Source organism: Cygnus olor, chromosome 3 (assembly GCF_009769625.2).
Source record: "Cygnus olor isolate bCygOlo1 chromosome 3, bCygOlo1.pri.v2, whole genome shotgun sequence".
In the NCBI taxonomy this organism is placed as follows: domain Eukaryota; kingdom Metazoa; phylum Chordata; class Aves; order Anseriformes; family Anatidae; genus Cygnus; species Cygnus olor.
In genome coordinates this window covers 5,173,159-5,190,987 of record NC_049171.1, presented here as the reverse complement: position 1 = coordinate 5,190,987, position 17,829 = coordinate 5,173,159, and the positions used below count along the sequence as shown (strand labels likewise).

Here is a 17,829-nt window from a genome sequence, read left to right as displayed (position 1 = left end):
GAAAATTAGCTCAGGCAAAAAGGCAAAAGGATCATTGGTCAAGCTTGCTGTAAAGTTGTTAGAAGTTATCACAGTAGCTATATCACTCGTAATACGGTAATTATGTCTGCATCCTTGAAGAAAATGCTGGACACAGTTTAGTTCTAAAGTGGGAATGTTTTTAATTTTTATTTTTATTTTTATTTTTATTTTTATTTTTATTTTTATTAGTAAGGTATTTGATACTGTCCCTCACAGCATCCTTCTGGACAAATTGTCCTACAGTGAGGTAAGCAAGTTCACGCTGTGCTGGGTGATGAACTGGCTTGAAGGTAGAGGGCTGTAGTGAATGGGGCCACATCTGGCTGGCAGCTGATCACCAGCAGTATTCTTCAGGGCTCTTGAAGGGACAATCCTGTTCAATGTTTTTATCAATTTGGATGATGATCTGGATGCAGGAGTGGAATGTTAGCAAGTTTTTTGATGATGCTAAAGTGGGAGGTGCTGTTGACACCTTGGAGGGATGAGAGGCCTTGCAGAGGGATCTAGATAGACTGGGGCATTGGGCAATCAGCAACAGCATGAAGTTCAGCAAAAGTAACTGCTGGGTTCTGTACCTGGGACAGAGTAATATCAGACACAGGCACAACCTGGGAGTTGAGTGGCTGGAGAGCACCTCAGCAGAAAGGGATTTGGTGGTGCTCGTCAACAGCAGGCTCAACATGAGCCTGCAGTGTGTCTGGCAGCCAAAAGATTAAACTGCATTTTGGGGTGCACTAAACACAGCAGAGCCAGACGGTCATAAGTTGTGATCCTCCCACTGTATTTAGTGTTGGTGCAGTCTCACCTTGAATATTGTGTGCAGTTCTGGGCTCCACAGAAGGAGCCCAGACCTATAAAAAGGATGTTAAGGTCCTTCAAAGCATCCAGAGGAGAACAACAGAGCTGGTGAAAGGGCTGTGTCCTGGTTTCAGTTAGGACAGAGTTAATTTTCCTCCTAGTAGCTGGCAGGGTGCTATGTTTTGGATTAGAATGAGAAGAGCGCTGATAACATGCTGATGTTTTAATTGTTGTAGAGCAGTGCTTACACCAAGCCAAGGACTTTTCAGTCTCTCTCTGTCCTGCTAGTGAGCAGGCTAGGGATGCAGCAGGAGCTGGGAGGGGACAGACCCAGGACAGCTGACCCAAACTGGCCAAAGGGGTATTCCATACCATCTGACGTCATGCTGAACAATATATACGGGTGGCTAGCCGGGGTGGAGGGGGGGGGGGCGGCTGCTCGGGGATAGGCTGGGCATCGGTCAACGGGTGGTGAGCAATTGCATTGTGCATCACTTATTTCGTACACATTATTACTATTAATACTATTATTATTATTATTATTGTTGTTATTCTTTTCCCTGTCTTAATAAACTGTCTTTATCTCAACTCACAGGCTTCACTTTCCCGTTTCTCTCCCCCATCCCAGAGAGGGAGGGGGGAGGGTGAGCGAACGGCTGTGTGGTGTTTGACTGCCAGCCGGGCTAAACCACAACAGGCTGGAAGGCATATCTTATGAGGAGAGGCTGAGGACATGTGGTTTGTCCAGTCTGGAGAAGAGGAGGCTGAGAGGTGGCCTCAGTGGCCTCTGCAGCCTCCTGAGGAGGGGGATGGAGAGGGAGGTGCTGGCCTCTGCTCCCTGGTCACTGATGGCAGGCCGTGAGGGAACAGCACAAAGCTGAGCCAGGGGAAGCTCAGGCTGGGCATTAGGAAAAATTTATTTACTGTGAGGGTGCCAAAGACTGGAACAGGCTTCCTAGAGAGGTGGTTGGTGCCCCACAGCTGTCAATGCTCAATAGGCATTTGGACAACACCATCAGTAATAGGCTTTAACTTTTGGGCAGCCCTGAAATGGTCAGGCAGCCAGACTTGATCTTTGAAGATCTCTTCCAACTGAACTATTTTATTTCTATTTCTATTATTTCTTTTTCTTGAAATATACTAATATAAAGAAGTCTAGAAAGTTCATCCATTGTAGATTGTCAGTCTGAGACATTGGTAGCTTTTGTGGTCTGAATGATGCCTGGAGGCACTGTGATCCTTCTAGATTTTAATCGTCTCTCAGTGGATTACCTCAAGTAGTTAGGCACAAATGCGTGACTCTGCTTCCGGATACTAACATTTCATAGAGTTCTTTCAGTTCCCTCAGTCTTTCTATCTCTTAACTGAGCAGTCATTATCATCACTTCTCAGGTGGAGTTAATTTACCTTAATTTAGTTTCAATTTTCTCCTTTCTTCTCTCTCTCCTTTTTTTTTTTTTTTTTTTTCTTTCTGTAGGAGGTGGTGACTTCAAAGGTAGTGACTCACTGCAAAGTTCTCCACTGAGTCTTCTGTGGGTTGATAGTTGCTTTCTGACCAGTTCCTAACAACTCACACTTTTTCTTAGAGTTAACAGTTAGTTCAGTTTATATCTATTGATATTAGCAGTGCTACCATTCACTCATTACTGTTGAACTTAGTAAGACAGTGTTACATAATTACCTGTTTTTCATAGCTCAATTCCTACTCAATTCTCCTATTTTGTCCATCAAACAGTCTAAATAAATACATGCCGAGTGATTTTTTTCACCATTTCACTTCTTTCTCCTTGCAATTAATATATTAACAAATAACCTTGATACTAATTTTACTACTTAGTGTACCTTATCAGTCACTGTGTTCTATGTTTTGCCATGAAAATTATTTCAACATTTTGTTCCCTGTCACAACCAATCTTCAAAATATAGCACATTCTCTCCCCTATCCAGCAATAGGAAAAGACACTTTCTTAAAACGTTAATCTGGGATACTCCGGTGAAAAGCTTGTTAGAATCCAAATAAACAACGTTAATTAATTTCTTCATTGCCATCTGCATGTTTACATCTATGCAGTTGAAAGATGTGACTGTAATTCAGAAATCTTGCAATTAAATATGGCATCCTGTTATAGGCTTGAAACAAAAGTTTTTTTCAATGGCTATATTGACTCGATAACAAATGGTAAAATACAGATAACTGTAGAGCAAATTTTTTTTTCTTTTGTCTTCTCTTCATTCTAGATGAACAAATATGTTGGAAAGATCTAATTGATTCACTAGAACTTGGCATAATGGCAATGTATGTTAAAATCAAGCTTGTTTTATATTACAAAAATATAGCTACTTACAACCCCTTCTAGAAAAACAAGCATGGTTAAGACAGTACTTGAATGTTGTTTTTTAGCTTTAGAAACTGAAAAGAAGATCATTAGGATGTATGCTAGAGATGAATTGTTTTTCTACATGGTAGCTTCAAATCTGCTGTGCTCATCATAGTTGTTGGAGTGAACTGCATGCAGTTTCTCTTCTTCTGGAACCTGTCATGAAAAACAGAGAACAGTTCAGTTGATGAGATAGATTTCCTTTTGTCATAAGAGGAGACTAAAGTGCACTGAGAAGGTCATTCTCTTAGTATATATTATGTATCTGTTAACAGTGAGTAGTTTACTGACACTAAAGAACCTTCAAGTGAGCAGGGTTGTGTTACTATCACTGCTCAATACAGGCTGTGAATTATTCAATTGCACTTTAAAATTCTAATTTTCCTGTCATTTTTTATCACTTATATAAAACCATTGCTTGTGACTTTTCCAAGGTCCAACAGCAAATAGTTTACAGAGCTCTCATTAAAAGTTTATCTTCTTTTTTTTTTTTCTTTTTTCTTTTTTTTTCTTTTTTCCCCCTGATTGTCATACCTACAGTTGATATTTTGGCTTATAACTTCCTGTTGGACCACAAACTTTCTCTGACCAAAAGCCAAAATGCATAGTTTGTACTGTAGTTTAATTCATTTAAAAATAATAAAATGTCATTTGAGGTTCACAACATTTTATTTACATTGAATTTATATACAGTATAGACCTTTACCTCTGCGTTAGGTGATGAAGGGTCCTTCATTGTCAGTGAGGACTAGACAAACTTTCTAGATTTTAATTCATGTAACCCTAACAGAGATCTGGAATGATTCAAATGAACCACAGCCTGAAGCTCTCTCTTAATTGAGTATAAAGGGATCCTAGCAGGGCTACTTCAGGTGTACTTGTTTCTTAGCCCCATCATCTGTGTCTTCATTCATAAAATAGTGACAGTTCTGAGCAATAACCTTGGTGGTCAGATCATTCAACCAGGAAGCAGAAGAGCTTCTTCTCAGCCTAAGAGAGACTGTCTCTACAAATACTGAAGAAATGCTCTAAATTTAATTCAGTATGAAATTCTAGATAACACTAGAAATGCAGCACCATTCAGCCAAGAACGCAAGTATCATGTGTTTAAACTACAACAGGGAAGAGGAGACTGGACAGAGTAAGCGGTTAAGAGATAAAGAGCTTCACTCAGGTCTCAGTTTGTTGGCTGACTTTCTGCTTTTTGTTCAAGGTTTGTCCCATGTAAAAGGCATGACCAGGTAGCAAGTCCAGAATAGATCATGAAGGTGGACTTGATAAATTCATGACCTAAGGCAGGGCAACATTTTTGAAAGCTGACTCGTGCAAACCTAAGTGTGCTGTACCTCTTCCAACGTAATGAAAATAATGCTCCTTTTGACAGTGCTTTGTATCTTACCTCCCAATAAATAGAGTCATCAAAGCAGTTCTTGTCAGATGCTTGTCCCAGGAAGGGCAGCTTTAGAATAGCACCTACAGGTAAAAGAGCATTAAAAGTCAAAACCAACCAACCAAGCAAACAGCAATGACAACAACAACAACAAAAACAAACAAACAAAAAAAAACACAAAAATATTCTTCAGATGTGCTATGGGGAGTCTTCTAAGCCTCCCATTATCAGGTTTCTCATTATAAGAAGTGACACTGGCTTTTTCACATTGACTTTAGTAACAACTTGGCTTTAATTGCTCACCCACCAGGTTTTAGACTGGAATTTTATTTCAGTCTGAATTTTTGTTTGGAAATAAACTTTTTTTCTTTTTTTTTTTGTTCTCCCCCACAAACATGTCCTCAGGAAAACAGCTCATGTATAATCAAGCTACCAGAGTTCAGATATCATATATTGCAACTGCATGATGAAAGTTTGTTTGAGATCAGTAGCTCCTGAGATCAGAAGGCTATAAATACTCTACACAGGCTACACATCTGTATAGGTTCTACATTAGACTAAGGAAGCCACCGCTGTCCAGCTTTAGGATGAAGTATCTTATAGTGGTTTAGTTATCAATATTTAGCTAAAAGAAACCACTAAATTATTTCAGCTGATTCTTCTCCGTATATAAGGCAGAAGGGATTGGAAGTACATGCAGAAATCTAGTGTCCTTTGAGTTCCCTCTGGGCCTGAGCCAGACATGTATCTCCTGTAAATCCTGTATCATATCTACCAGTCCACCATAGATGTCTCAGAGACCCTGTGGCATCTCAAATAGCACAAGACACCTATGTATAAATAACAGAATCACATGGGAACATGTGACACCTAAAGGTAGATGTCTTCATCTCAAACTAGTTTCTGCTCAGAATCTAAAGTTTCTGAATCTAGAACAGAACTTCATCCAGAATAATAATTTTGATTTCTATATACTACCCAATATATTTGAATTATGTATAAGGTAAGAGATCTTGGTTTTATTTGAAGACTGATCGTAAAACTGCCTTTTCCATATTTAGGCTTCTGCTAGTGCACTATCATGAAATATTTCTATTTTTCTGTTTTCTGTTTTTCTAGTTAAATTATTGATAGATTGAAATTCTCCATAAGCACACTTCTAATGTCACATATTTCAATCATTGTATGCATTGTACTGACCTGTCAATGCACCGCCAACCAGTGCAATTCCAATTGTACTGCCAAGGGCAGCAGCCTGCATGCCAGGGGTATGCAGGACACCTTTCCTAGAAAGGACAGAAAAGCAAACCATCAACAAACAGAAACTGTTAAACTCTGAGGCTGAGATTTGGTTTTACAACTTTCTGTTTGCTCTCTGCTGGATAGGATGACTCACAGGAAGATATCTGTCATTGCTGTGGCCAAGACAAAAACAGTATGGGACTGAATATGTTTTGGTTTTGTTTTAGGCTATAGTTTAAGCATAGCCTTTTCTTTGAAAAGGCTATTAATATCTTCTAAGCCTTTATAAAATGTTACCCTTTGTCAAAAAGACCGCCTTTCCATCTTCTTGTGGTCTTTTTAAGAAAGTGGAAATGGCCCATTTTGCCAATTGGGGTTTTCTTGGAAGTCTTACAGTTGCCTGAATTACAATTGTAGAAGCATGGTAATGACTTTTCTACTTTTGAATGGTGTTTCTTTAATGACTGTTAGAATTTTTATTTGAGCTTTTAGGGTGGAACAAGCTTTGCATATAAACTGTATGTTAAAGGCAGGAGGACATCAAGAAGAGTCCGAATTAAACCAGAACACCATGTCCAGCATCAAATCAAAGGTGCATTTGCTGAAAATAAATCATAATTAGATCCAAGGAAAATGAAATATTAGAATAAACCTTCACTAAAAGGAACTTCTTTCTTCTTTCTATAGCTTACCCACTTTTACTTTGTATCGCGGTTACTACGATGCCTGCAATACCTCCCAGTACTCCAGGTAAACCATGTAAATTATGGACTCCACAAGTATCATGAATGTTCAGCTTGGATGCCAAAACAGGCTAAAATGAGGGGAATAATAAAGTTTATGGTGAGTTTATAGTCTCCATTATCTCTAGAATGATATTAGAAATGTCATCAGATATTTAGAATGATATAAGAAAGTAACATAGAACAAGAAACAACAACAATTAACCTATTTAATGTACACAAAGTTTAGCCTTAAAACCTGCTAACTTCTCATTGATTGTGATGTTATATATGGAGAAAAAAATCAGGTGAATACAGGTAACGGTACAAATGTCCAAGTTACCAACACAAATAGAACACATGAAACTTCAGTGATATTCCCAATCTTTTCAGCCACTGCAGCAAAGGTTGACAGCAGTGGCTAAGTAATGCATACATACCTGGTTTAAGTCTACTAGTCAGGTATTTTCTTCCAGGATGTTGCTCCAATATGAAATGCCAGTTCAGACAGTGTTAGTCAGAATATTTTGTTTTACATAAGAAACACTTCCATTTTGTACTTCAAAAGTATTTTCAGTTACAGAACTATTTAGATACTTTAAAAGACTGAAATTTAATTAGTACTATTTCACTGATATGAAATACTGTTCTTCTGGGGGAGGTTGTTCATGAAACATAGGCTTGGAGCAAAATTCAAGCAGCTCCTTTGAACAGAAATCCTAGCTTTAATGAACTCTAATATCTATGTAATCTTTCTATGTTTTTAGCTAGATGATGGAATGAAGTTATCTCATAAGCACGTATTTAAGTTACACCCACTTCAAAGTATTGGTTGACTATAACTTACTTTCTGTAGTCTATTAGCCAGTTTCTAAACTTCCTTTCTAGTAAACTATGGGAATTTCAGTAAAGTCACTGAAGTAGTAAATAAATGAGAGCAGAGGCAGGTCCTAGGTACTCACAGTCAGGAAATGGAATCCGAGGACAGAGATGATTCCAGCAATTGCCCCAATGCACATAGCAGCAAAAGGGTGGATTAACAGGTCTGCACATGTACCCACTGCTACTCCTCCTGCCAGGGTGGCATTTTGAACAAGAACCTGCACAGAGTATATAGAAGTGGAGATGCTAGACATTGAATAGAGGCTTGTTTTGGGGCTGAATGACTTGCAAAGGATTTTTCCAATGAAGCATAAGCAGGAATTTAAAATGGAGTTCCCTGTTACATACTGAGAGTGTTGGTTCAAAGCTGCTCTAAGCCGGTTTAACTGGCGCAAGTGTAATGCAGTCCATCATTTGCGAAGTCACTAAAGGTCATTTGACCTATCAGGAAACCAGGCTAAGCCAGTGAAAATTACATCCTACATCAACAGATGAAAATATTTTGCCAGGTTATTGAACTGTGCCAGCTCACACTGGGCTTAGATAAGCACTACAACTGCTTGAAAGAACTGGGTGAAAACCTAGGGCTGCATTTTACGGTAAGGTAACAAAAATATGGGACCCTGGCAACCTCAACCTAATTTGGTTTTCCCGGTTGTGCAGCTGCACTACGAGATTGTGAGGGAATACATTGAGACCTATTTTGCCTATTGCAAAACAATAACCCATGTAGGATTGTCTTTGGAATAAGACAAAAAAGTCCACCTGAATGTTGGACCAAAGTCTCTATGGTCTAGCAGTTCTGTGGCCAAGAGAGAACAAGGGAGGGGGACCATCATGATGATGTCTAAGAGCTATCTACTCTTCAGATGTAGTGATCCCACTGAAAAACCAGATCACATGCCTAAAGCAGGGTGTGTTGACTCAGGGTCCAATCCGACATTGTAGCTTTTAGAAGGATAATAGTCCTAATTTTGGTAAACAGATGGGAACCATCCTAATTATCCTTATTATAGAGGGGTGACTTCTAGAGGGGTGACAGATTGTGGTGTGACTCTTACCATGCTGAATTTGCCTCTTTTATCCACCAGGCTGGAGAGGGCAAATGTTACGACAGTACTTGCAGCCAAAGAGTAGTAAGTGTTGATAATTGCTTTAGTCCTGTCATCCTGAGCTGCAATGGCGGAGTTAAAAGTGGGCCAAAAAATCCAAAGGAACAGGGTACCTGGATGGACATAAGCCAACACAAAATAAAGACTATTCAGTCCCAAGGGCATTTCCCTGTGAAAGATCCAACACAACAGAACTAACTACAAGAAACAAGGGAGATAGTCAACAAGAAATATAAAACAACCAAAATGCTGAAAGAAATAACAGTATATGCAGATGCATTTGACACTGGCAACTGGGATTTTGACATCTGATGAATCTTACTGAAAGACTGTTGTAACCCTTTGTCATACTCCACGTGCTGTTGGAACTCAAAATCACTGTAAAAATGCAAGAATATGATGTATTAACAAAAGAGTTCACATATAAATCTTTTGTCATTTATTGATTTAACTGATAGTTTTAGTGGATAAATTGATCTATGAACAGCTCTCTTGCACAGATAGATGACTGTCCTGTTCAGCAAACCATATGGGCATAGGGGCAGAGCAGAGCTCTAAATACTTTCATTAATTATGGCCTATTTCTATGGAAATGTTTCTTATAACAGAAGATTTCACGAAAAAGGGAGTCACTGCTAATGTACAGTGAGCATTCATCTTTAATTTGATCTTTTTAGGAAAGAAAAGCAAAAATATGTTTCCCCGAAAACTGTGCACGTCAGAAAAAAAAAAAAAAAAAAAGACTATGCTTCTAGGAGTGTACTTAAGAAAATGAATGCTAGGTAATAATAGGGAATTATTAAAACACAGAGATAAAAAAGGGATGGAAATTTGATCAGTTTTTGCTATTACTTCCCTGTGCTTCTTTTACTTACCAATCATGGCAAATAAGTCGGAGTGATAGGTAGATTCTTCATTTTCATGCTTGTTTTTCAAACCAGGACGATATAAGACCAGGCTTGCGGCCAAACCAAAATAAGCTCCAAAAGCATGGATAGTCATCGAGGCTCCAACATCTGTGGCCTGTATCAGGGATCCAAAATAATACCGATAAATTTATACAACAAAAAGATGAGGATTTGATGAAGGGGCAGTCTGCATGACTTTAATATCTTATTTTCTATGGTAAAAACAAGAATATACAAACTGGAAGTGTTACAAAGTGAAATCATGTTTTAAACAGAAAACAATTACTGCTAAATAGTTGTACCTGAAATATTTCTGTAACTAGATGTTCATTGCATGCAAAAATTGTGATCTCCAGAATTGTCAAGATCAGCATCTGAACAGGGCTTGTTTTCCCCAGGACTGCTCCAAATGAAATCAAAGCAGTTGCTGTACTGAAGTCTGCATTTATCATGCTGAAGTTAAGAAAACAAATAAAAACAAACAAACAAGAAAGGCAGAAAGGAAAATCAGTTTAATGGAACATGAAATAATCTGTATTTGAACTTGTTATATCACTAAATGATAGAGCTGTAACTCTTCAAACATAAAATCATCAAGGTCATCTTTGTGAATAAAAAGTAAATTTCCTAGAAGGGTTTTGTCCTCTTACAGATGACTGAGGAAAAAATGTGGGAAAGTTACCTCCTGCTTATACCATACATATGCTCAGCTGGTTGAAATTACAGTGAAAATTTAGAACATGTGTGTATTGAAGATATGCAGGGATATTTCCAGGTCTGACTGTTACTTGAACTTCAAAGACAAGAGGGAACTCTTAGTTTTGGTCAGACAGTTTAGCTCATTTCAAGAGCTTGGCAGGTCTTTCTGTCACTTTGCATCATGTTTGCTTTAACTGTCAGGAAGGACCAGTGTTAACGGGTTATGGAGGATGATAGAGATAAATAAAAACACAAATTGACCAAAACTTCCAGCTCTGAGTCTTTCATCAAATGCCTATTTGAAAGCATCAAGGAGCTATTCATATTATTTCTGCTTGTGCCTCAGTAATTTTTGTATGATGTTTCTTTTAAAATTGTCTACAAGTTTTCTCAGAAAGCAGAACTGCAGATGTGGAAAACACTCTGAGACCTTGGTAGAAACAAGACATGAGTGGGAGAAGGATTAAAAGTGTTTAGAGGTGTTACTTGTGAAATCTCTTATTCTATGGTTGGGGTCCAAAGCCTATTAGAGTATGATGTTTGTGCAAATAATTCCTTCAGAAGTAGGAGAAAACCTCATGTGTGGACTGACACATTGTGCCAGCCTTTCCTTTGTGGCCCCATGTGTCCTGAAAGGACAGATCCTTTTGCTCCTTCTGAATGCAGGAGGGAGCTGGAGAGCTTGTGGTACTGTACTACTGCTGAAAATTTCCCAGCTTGCACAGCTCCAGAGATGCAAAGCAGTCTCTCTATATGGCTTATGTTTCATATAAAACTTAGCAGTTCAAAGTTCATCCCATGTTCCCTTGGCTCAATGCAGCAGATGTTGCCCCTTGGGAGATGAATATTGAGAGGTGGCTAGTGATGCTCTATCAAATTTTAGTGAGCTTAGAAGACTGATCTCACAGATGTTATAGTTTTATGTCTTCCTTTCATATCTTAAGGGATAGAAATGTAATTATAGGAAAATTCATATGTACCTATCAATACGAACAAAAATTTTCCCTGCTTCCATATGCCAAAATCCTTGCATCAGGGTGCCCCACTGAAGACCAAAGGCTGCAATGAGCATGTTGATACCAACACTGCTGAATCCATATTTCTTCAGAAAGGTCATCAGGAAGCCAAATCCAACAAATATCATCACATGGACATCCTGAAAGACTGAAAGAAAAAAACTGTCTGTGTATACAGTGATTACAAAAGGGGCAAATCTAGCTAGGGACAAAGAAAGATTTAATTGAAAAGAGAATGTGTTTTAAACTCATATCACCAATGTAAAATACCCTTCTATTTTTGCTGATCACCCTATGAGTTGAGTTTTTGGAAAATTATTGGTTTTATAGCTTGCTATATCTCTATAAAATGAGCACTAGATCAATCTACTGGCAAACATAATGTACCTAGAACTGTCACCTGGGCCTGAAGCTGCGGAACACCACAGCTTCCTGTCCTTACAGAAAATTTCTCTTTCCCCTCAAATAAGGATTGTTACATCCAGCATGTTCTGGCTAACTCCAAAAATGTGCATGACTTTTGTTTGTGAGAATGCTTGTTGGCACAGTGCAAAAGTATGCTTGTGATTCCTAATAAAGCTCTGTACAACAGATTGAGTTCTTTTCTTGGGTACTTTTAATCTACTATGATTTTATGCCTTTTTAAAAAAATCATTTTTTAAGCTTTTAAATAGAAAGTAAATTTATCACCACAATAGGGATATTTTAAAAAAATAGTTAGTCTGAAGTTATTTATGTAATTTAATGAGCACTGAACATACCAGAGGTTCCCCCCCCCCCCCCCCCCCCCATTGGTAAGAAACTATTCAGAGAGAAAGTTATTCTTTCCATTTCTATTTTGCTGTTCCTTACATGAAAACATATTGAAAACTTGAGACATTGACCTTTTTAGTATAATATTTGGATTGAAGTAACATTTCCCATTTAGGAACTTTCAATATTCCTATAGCTTTGCTATATGCATTACCACGTTTAACCAAAAGAGGGCCCAGAAGCATAATAAGTTACCCGAGATTCTTAATAAACTCAAACTGCATTGTCATATTCCACTCCTGACCTAGTACTGAAATGCAAGCATTCATACAGTAATATCCTTTACAGTGGTCTACACACATCTGAGATTAGTGTAGAAATGCAGGTGGTTCTCAGACATGCTCAATCCTTTTGTTTCTCCTTTAGGCTGGACATTTTCATGTTTATTTTCTGACTTCATTAATTTGAAGCGATATGGATTTCTGAGGCTCCTACAGTCCTTTGGGAGCTCCTCATTTTCCTCTGTGTCATTCAGTTTCCAGAAGTACTTTCCAAACTCCTGTGTTTTGCTTACTACTTGTTTTAAGAGATATACAATCAAGTCTCCCATTTGGCCTTCTACTCTTTTGATGCACGTGCATATTTTGTATTGCAATGCTGAGTGCAAATGAATATCTGGCTTAGAGCTCAACATATTTCTTTGCTTCAAGGGACCTTGCAAGGGATGGAAAAGATATGGTAGAGGACAGTATAAACCATGCTAATACAACCTTCCTGATCATACCAGCAACAAAGTTTTTAGTTTCCTTATGCAGGACTGCAAACACAGCTTAAGTTGCTCATATTTCTGTGTCCAAGGGAGTCAGTAGGAGATGTTTAGGAAAGGTTATTAAAGTATATTTGTTGGCTGGTACTTCTGCCTGCAAACCTCTGTAAAGCCTTCTTCTCACATTTTTTTAAATAATTTTCTGTGAGTGACCCTTTAGCCACTAATAGCCACTAACCTGTGGGACCAATGCCTTCAAGTGTGAGAAATGGCTCAGGTTGTTTGTCTGATTCTTGCAAAAATTACTTTATATGCGTGTAGATGCTTGTTAATGATAATGGACAAATACAGAACTAGAGGGCAAATCTATAGGAGATGCATGGCAACATTTACAAAAGTAGTGTTTTTATTTCACTTTAGCAGAAACAAATGGATATGTATTAAATAACCTCTTAGCATGATAAATCAAAGTGATATATGACTGCAACAGTTCTCAGTTTATATTGCTCTTGAGTTTCATACACAAAATGAGAGGTACATTTGGAAACGAACCATTGCTGCTCTTTTTATTCTTGGAACCAGCCTATGCCATGGACTTTCCAGAAAAGCTTAAGGAATAACCTAGTCAATTATATGCATATTCACAAGACAATCAGCAAGTCTTCCTAGTCTTCCAGAGGAGATTATGGTTTGTTAACATTCAGCATGCTATTTGCTCTTGTTTTCAATCTTCTGCTTATAATCATCACAGACAAAACAGGTAAATTGCTCTCATCAAACCAATCCCATTCATACATACAACATCTCAGTAAATCATGTCTAGATTAGTAGGAGATGTTTAAGTAACCTGACACTACACGAGCAAAAGAACAGGCTTTAAAAGCACCTTGATGGAGGTTTTTAATTCTCAAAGCCCTTCAACAAGGCTTCTATGTGCTCAGCTTTCAGTTGAAGTGCACTTTAAGAATTTTTTTCCCCAGACCTGAAGATCAGAAGCAACATATTTCACAAACTGAGCGAAGACCTCCAAGTGGTATAGCCTATAACTTGTGCCTGAACTACCTCTTATGCCTTCTTTTAAAGAATAGTAGATCTGGAATGATTTGAAATGATGCAGAAAACAACACAATTTGGAATGAGCTGTTTCAGGAACTAGTTGTGTTTAACAAAACATGGCACTTCTGCTCTGTGAGACAGGAAGAGAAAGAGTGGGAAAAACGCTCAAGCATATCCTGAACAAAACCACTGCCCGCAGTTCTGCCAAGGCTGCCCTAGACCAACATATTAATTTCACTGCAAGGTCTCTGCATTATGGTCAGTCTCAATGCAAAGATGCTTGTGGCCACTAAGTTTATACTTAAACTGCAATTTTGCTCTGCTGAAAGGAGTAAACCTTAGAATACTGAACAAGAGACGTGTATAATTCTTTTTTTAAAGCCAAGTGTCAAAGACCAATCACATTACATTAAATGCTGGTTGCTAGCAATGAAGAAATCCTCTAGGAGTACTTGCAAAACCATCACACCCCCTCGTCTTCTCATTCTACTGGCACAGCAGACCTAAATTTGTGCATCCAATCCACTGTGCCTGTACTGACATCCTCCAGAAATAGATAAAATGCAAAGCTATGCTTTGGGAATGATTTCAGCTACGTCCCCCTTTATCTGAATGCAAAATTATGGTCGTCTTCAATTGTTTTCATCATTCTAAAGAATGAATCCAAAAATACTGAAATGCTTGGGTTTATGGTGCTGAGGTATTTAAGGCGTACAAAAGCAGGCCCAGCACTGCAGTGCTGAGAGTATAAATTGGTGCCTGGAAGGTGCAACTAAATCTGTTAGGTACAGATGATGTTACCATCTCAGAGCTCCTTGGGATAACGTGGGAAGAAGTTTGAAGCCATTATTTTGGGAACTCAGGGGAAGTCCTGATTCAAGATATGTCCTAATACATCTATAAATGGTAGCACTAAATTTCTGCCAGGTCCTTCAGCAAATTATGCTCTTGTGCACACTTTGCAGATAGGGATGTTTTAGAAGAGGGTCCACAAGTGAAAATACAAGTGTTGGAGAGTCCCCTTTTTCTTCCTCTTGTTTACAGTAAATCAGATTTATCTACTCTTATATCAGCATCTGCAAGTCCAACCTTAGGTCTGCAGTGTTTGCTTAGTTTATGTCTGTGCTAGTAAACTGAACAGCCTGGGGCCTATCCTCTGGTCAAAGGGCAAATGGCATAGCTCAACTCACATCTATACATGTTTTTCCCTCCTAAAAAAGGTTGTTCCCACCTGTACAACCTATTGTAAATAGTCCCTGCTATATGCTATGTTTAATGTCAAACCTAGGAGGAGGTCAAGGTCAAACGGCCAAAACCACTCCAGAAACTTGCTAGCAGTTCAATAGTGTGGACAACTGGGGGACCATATGCAGGTATAACACATACACTTCCTGAGCAGGAGGCATGAGAGACAGAAAGGGAGACAAGGCAATTTTTCTGTCATATCTTAGACACTGGTATTAGAAAAGATTTTAGGTTATCCCTAACTGGATAGCTGACAGTTACAATGGTACAGGCAGTCTCCCTCCAGAAGATTTGAGGTTTAACAAGAAATGTACTACAGAACTGCAAAGGATCACTGACGACTGTTAAGCTACTGGAATAAGCGCAGGGATCCCAGGCACCTTTCTTCATTTTCCTTGGTAAAGCAAATGCCAAGAAAATGCTGAACATTTTAGTACCAGACCTTGCAGGTATGATACTCAGCCTGGAGAAGGTAATTTTCTGTGTTCTTTCAGGGCAAATAGACCTTAATCTGAGTCTGAACATAGACCAAGAAAACATCCTTCTGGTTTCTTAAATTTTACCAGGATGCCCAAAGCACTATAGTTCTGTGGCTGTATTTGTTGTTATGTTGTTTTGGAGGGCAGCCAGACAAGACGTAGGTGGAGAGGCATTTTAGGAAATAGCTATATTAATAGTGCTACAGTACAATTGTATAACAATTACATATTTATAAAACAACGTAATATTACATACCTGTGTAACTATGTAACAGTGTAACAGTGCCACAGTACAATTGTCTCTGCTGTTAAATTATTAGTGTGGTTTCTGGTATAGTTGTGGACATAGCCAAGTTATCTCGGAGAGAGAATGAGCTCTGGCATAGGCTAAGTTGCTAGCATATATATGACTAAAAGAAATTTAATCGACTGCACAAAATTAATATCAAGGATACTGCTACATTGCAGTATAGCAGATGTGGGTAATTCATCAGCTGACTTGCCTCTGGAGCTGAATTATGCCAAGCATTCACTGTTGTCTCAACTGGATAATGTTCGCTATGAGAATATAAAATGTATGACCAATGGGGATTGAAGTGACCCCAAGACCATCTTCCCCATAAAAGCCACAGAAAGGCCCCTTGGAATGAGACAAAAAGAGAGATGCATTCAAAATTAACTGAGTACTACATACAGGCAAAAATTTCTGTATCGGTATAATCATTCTTAAGAGGACTGCAATCGGGACCACAAATTGTTAAGATGTCCGAGCCAAGAAGAAGAACAGTGAACATTCATTACTGCAAGCAAGACACAGGATGCTCCTCTGCAAACTTATTTTGTCTATTTATTTACAACGGTCAACATTTTGCAGGAGAGGGAGGGAGTATGGGAGAAGTCAGCAACTACTTCTCACACTAAATGCTTTCTCCCTGAAATTCATCGAGCCTTTGCAGAACAACAAATCAACAGAAAAATTTGCAGGCTGAACTGTTACTGCCCACAGCCAAGACACTGGTGTGCTTTGAAAGGTAGGAGGGAGTTAGCCACCTTGTGACAAAAACTATTGCCTTCCATGGAGTCCAGTTTCTGCAAATTTATCTTGTACTGATGATGACTATGCTGCCCAATTTACATGTTCTGAAAAGACAACCTTTTGAAACCTGGATAACAGTAATGAAATATTCTATTATTTCACACCATTTAATACAGTAAGCAGAACTGAAGGACTGGGAAGAAACACCATCATGCATCTCTGGAAAATGCTTAAATTGTTTGAACCTGCTATGCAAACACTAAAACTATTTTCAGGACTCTCCCAAAACAGTTAACTTCTCAGCCCCCAGTTACTATTAGAATTTTATATATGCTCAATTTGAATTTATCTCTAAAGTCTGCTGCTTTCACACCTCATAAAAAGGCTTGTTTGCCCCAAAGATTGCCTTCCTTTTCAAGCTATGTTGGTCAGTCTTGTAAGTTATTCAGAAATTTTGGTTAGGATTAGTTTAAAGAAATTCTAACTTCTATAAATCTCATCAATACTTACGTGGGTGCAATATTTGGAACGGACTGTCAGTTTCATATTCCACAAATATCCCAAACAAAACAATGATGGCCACTTGTAGAAGAAGAGCGAGGATCGAGAACTTGAACCTCATGTTGGTGTCAAGGGCTGAAGGCATTGCAGGAGAGTCAGAGGCTGCAAGAGCCTGATAAAGGGTGGTCTCTTTCAGCAGAGCTGCCTAATTCAGTGGATCTGGGTGATATAGCAAAAAAAAAAAAAAAAAAAAAAAAAAGAAAAAAAGAGAGAGACAGGCAAAATACCCGTCACACCCACTATGGGAGGGAAACACTACAGGCCAATATTGCGATTTCTATTTCCAAGGCTATTTCTGTGTATGAAATGCTGGCTTACATATTTCTCAGCTGGTAATGTGAAACGGCTCATTTAGCAACAGATGTGTTTCTTATTGTCTTATATATATATTAAAAAGGAAGTAGCCTAGAAGAAAAGCTCACATAGCCTGGTTTGTTGCACTTAGTGAGGAACACAGCTACAGTCAATTGTATTTCCTGTAGTCAGTCATTTCTCCAAAATGTAGCTTTCATTTGAAAGGTAAATCATTTCTCATGTTATATGAAATATGGACAATCTCTTATCTGTTGATAATAGGATAAGATGAGCAAAGAGAATCTTGTTCCTATTTCATATTGAATGAAGCATGCATAAAGAGGGCACAAGTTCTCATTGTGAACTGCTGTTTAAAAATAAAATAATTTTAACTCCTCAAAAGAAAAAAAAGGATCTCCCTAGCTGTAGAATATTAAAAAGAGGAATTTGAAAAAACAGTTATATTTTTCA

At 38.4% G+C, this 17,829-nt stretch overlaps 1 protein-coding gene across 1 annotated transcript; it reads right to left on the bottom strand.

The window, feature by feature from the left end:
- Positions 1-1,600: 1,600 nt before the first annotated feature.
- On the bottom strand, positions 1,601-17,208 carry RHAG (Rh associated glycoprotein). The gene is made up of 10 exons (XM_040553272.1): positions 17,014-17,208; positions 11,133-11,316; positions 9,756-9,906; positions 9,421-9,568; positions 8,495-8,658; positions 7,514-7,651; positions 6,522-6,643; positions 5,788-5,873; positions 4,597-4,670; positions 1,601-3,353 (listed from the first exon to the last, which is right to left on the bottom strand). Exons 1-10 carry the CDS (start codon positions 17,147-17,149, stop codon positions 3,276-3,278), a joined length of 1,281 nt encoding a protein of 426 aa, XP_040409206.1. The 5' UTR covers positions 17,150-17,208; the 3' UTR covers positions 1,601-3,275.
- Between the last annotated feature and the right edge of the window lie 621 nt (positions 17,209-17,829).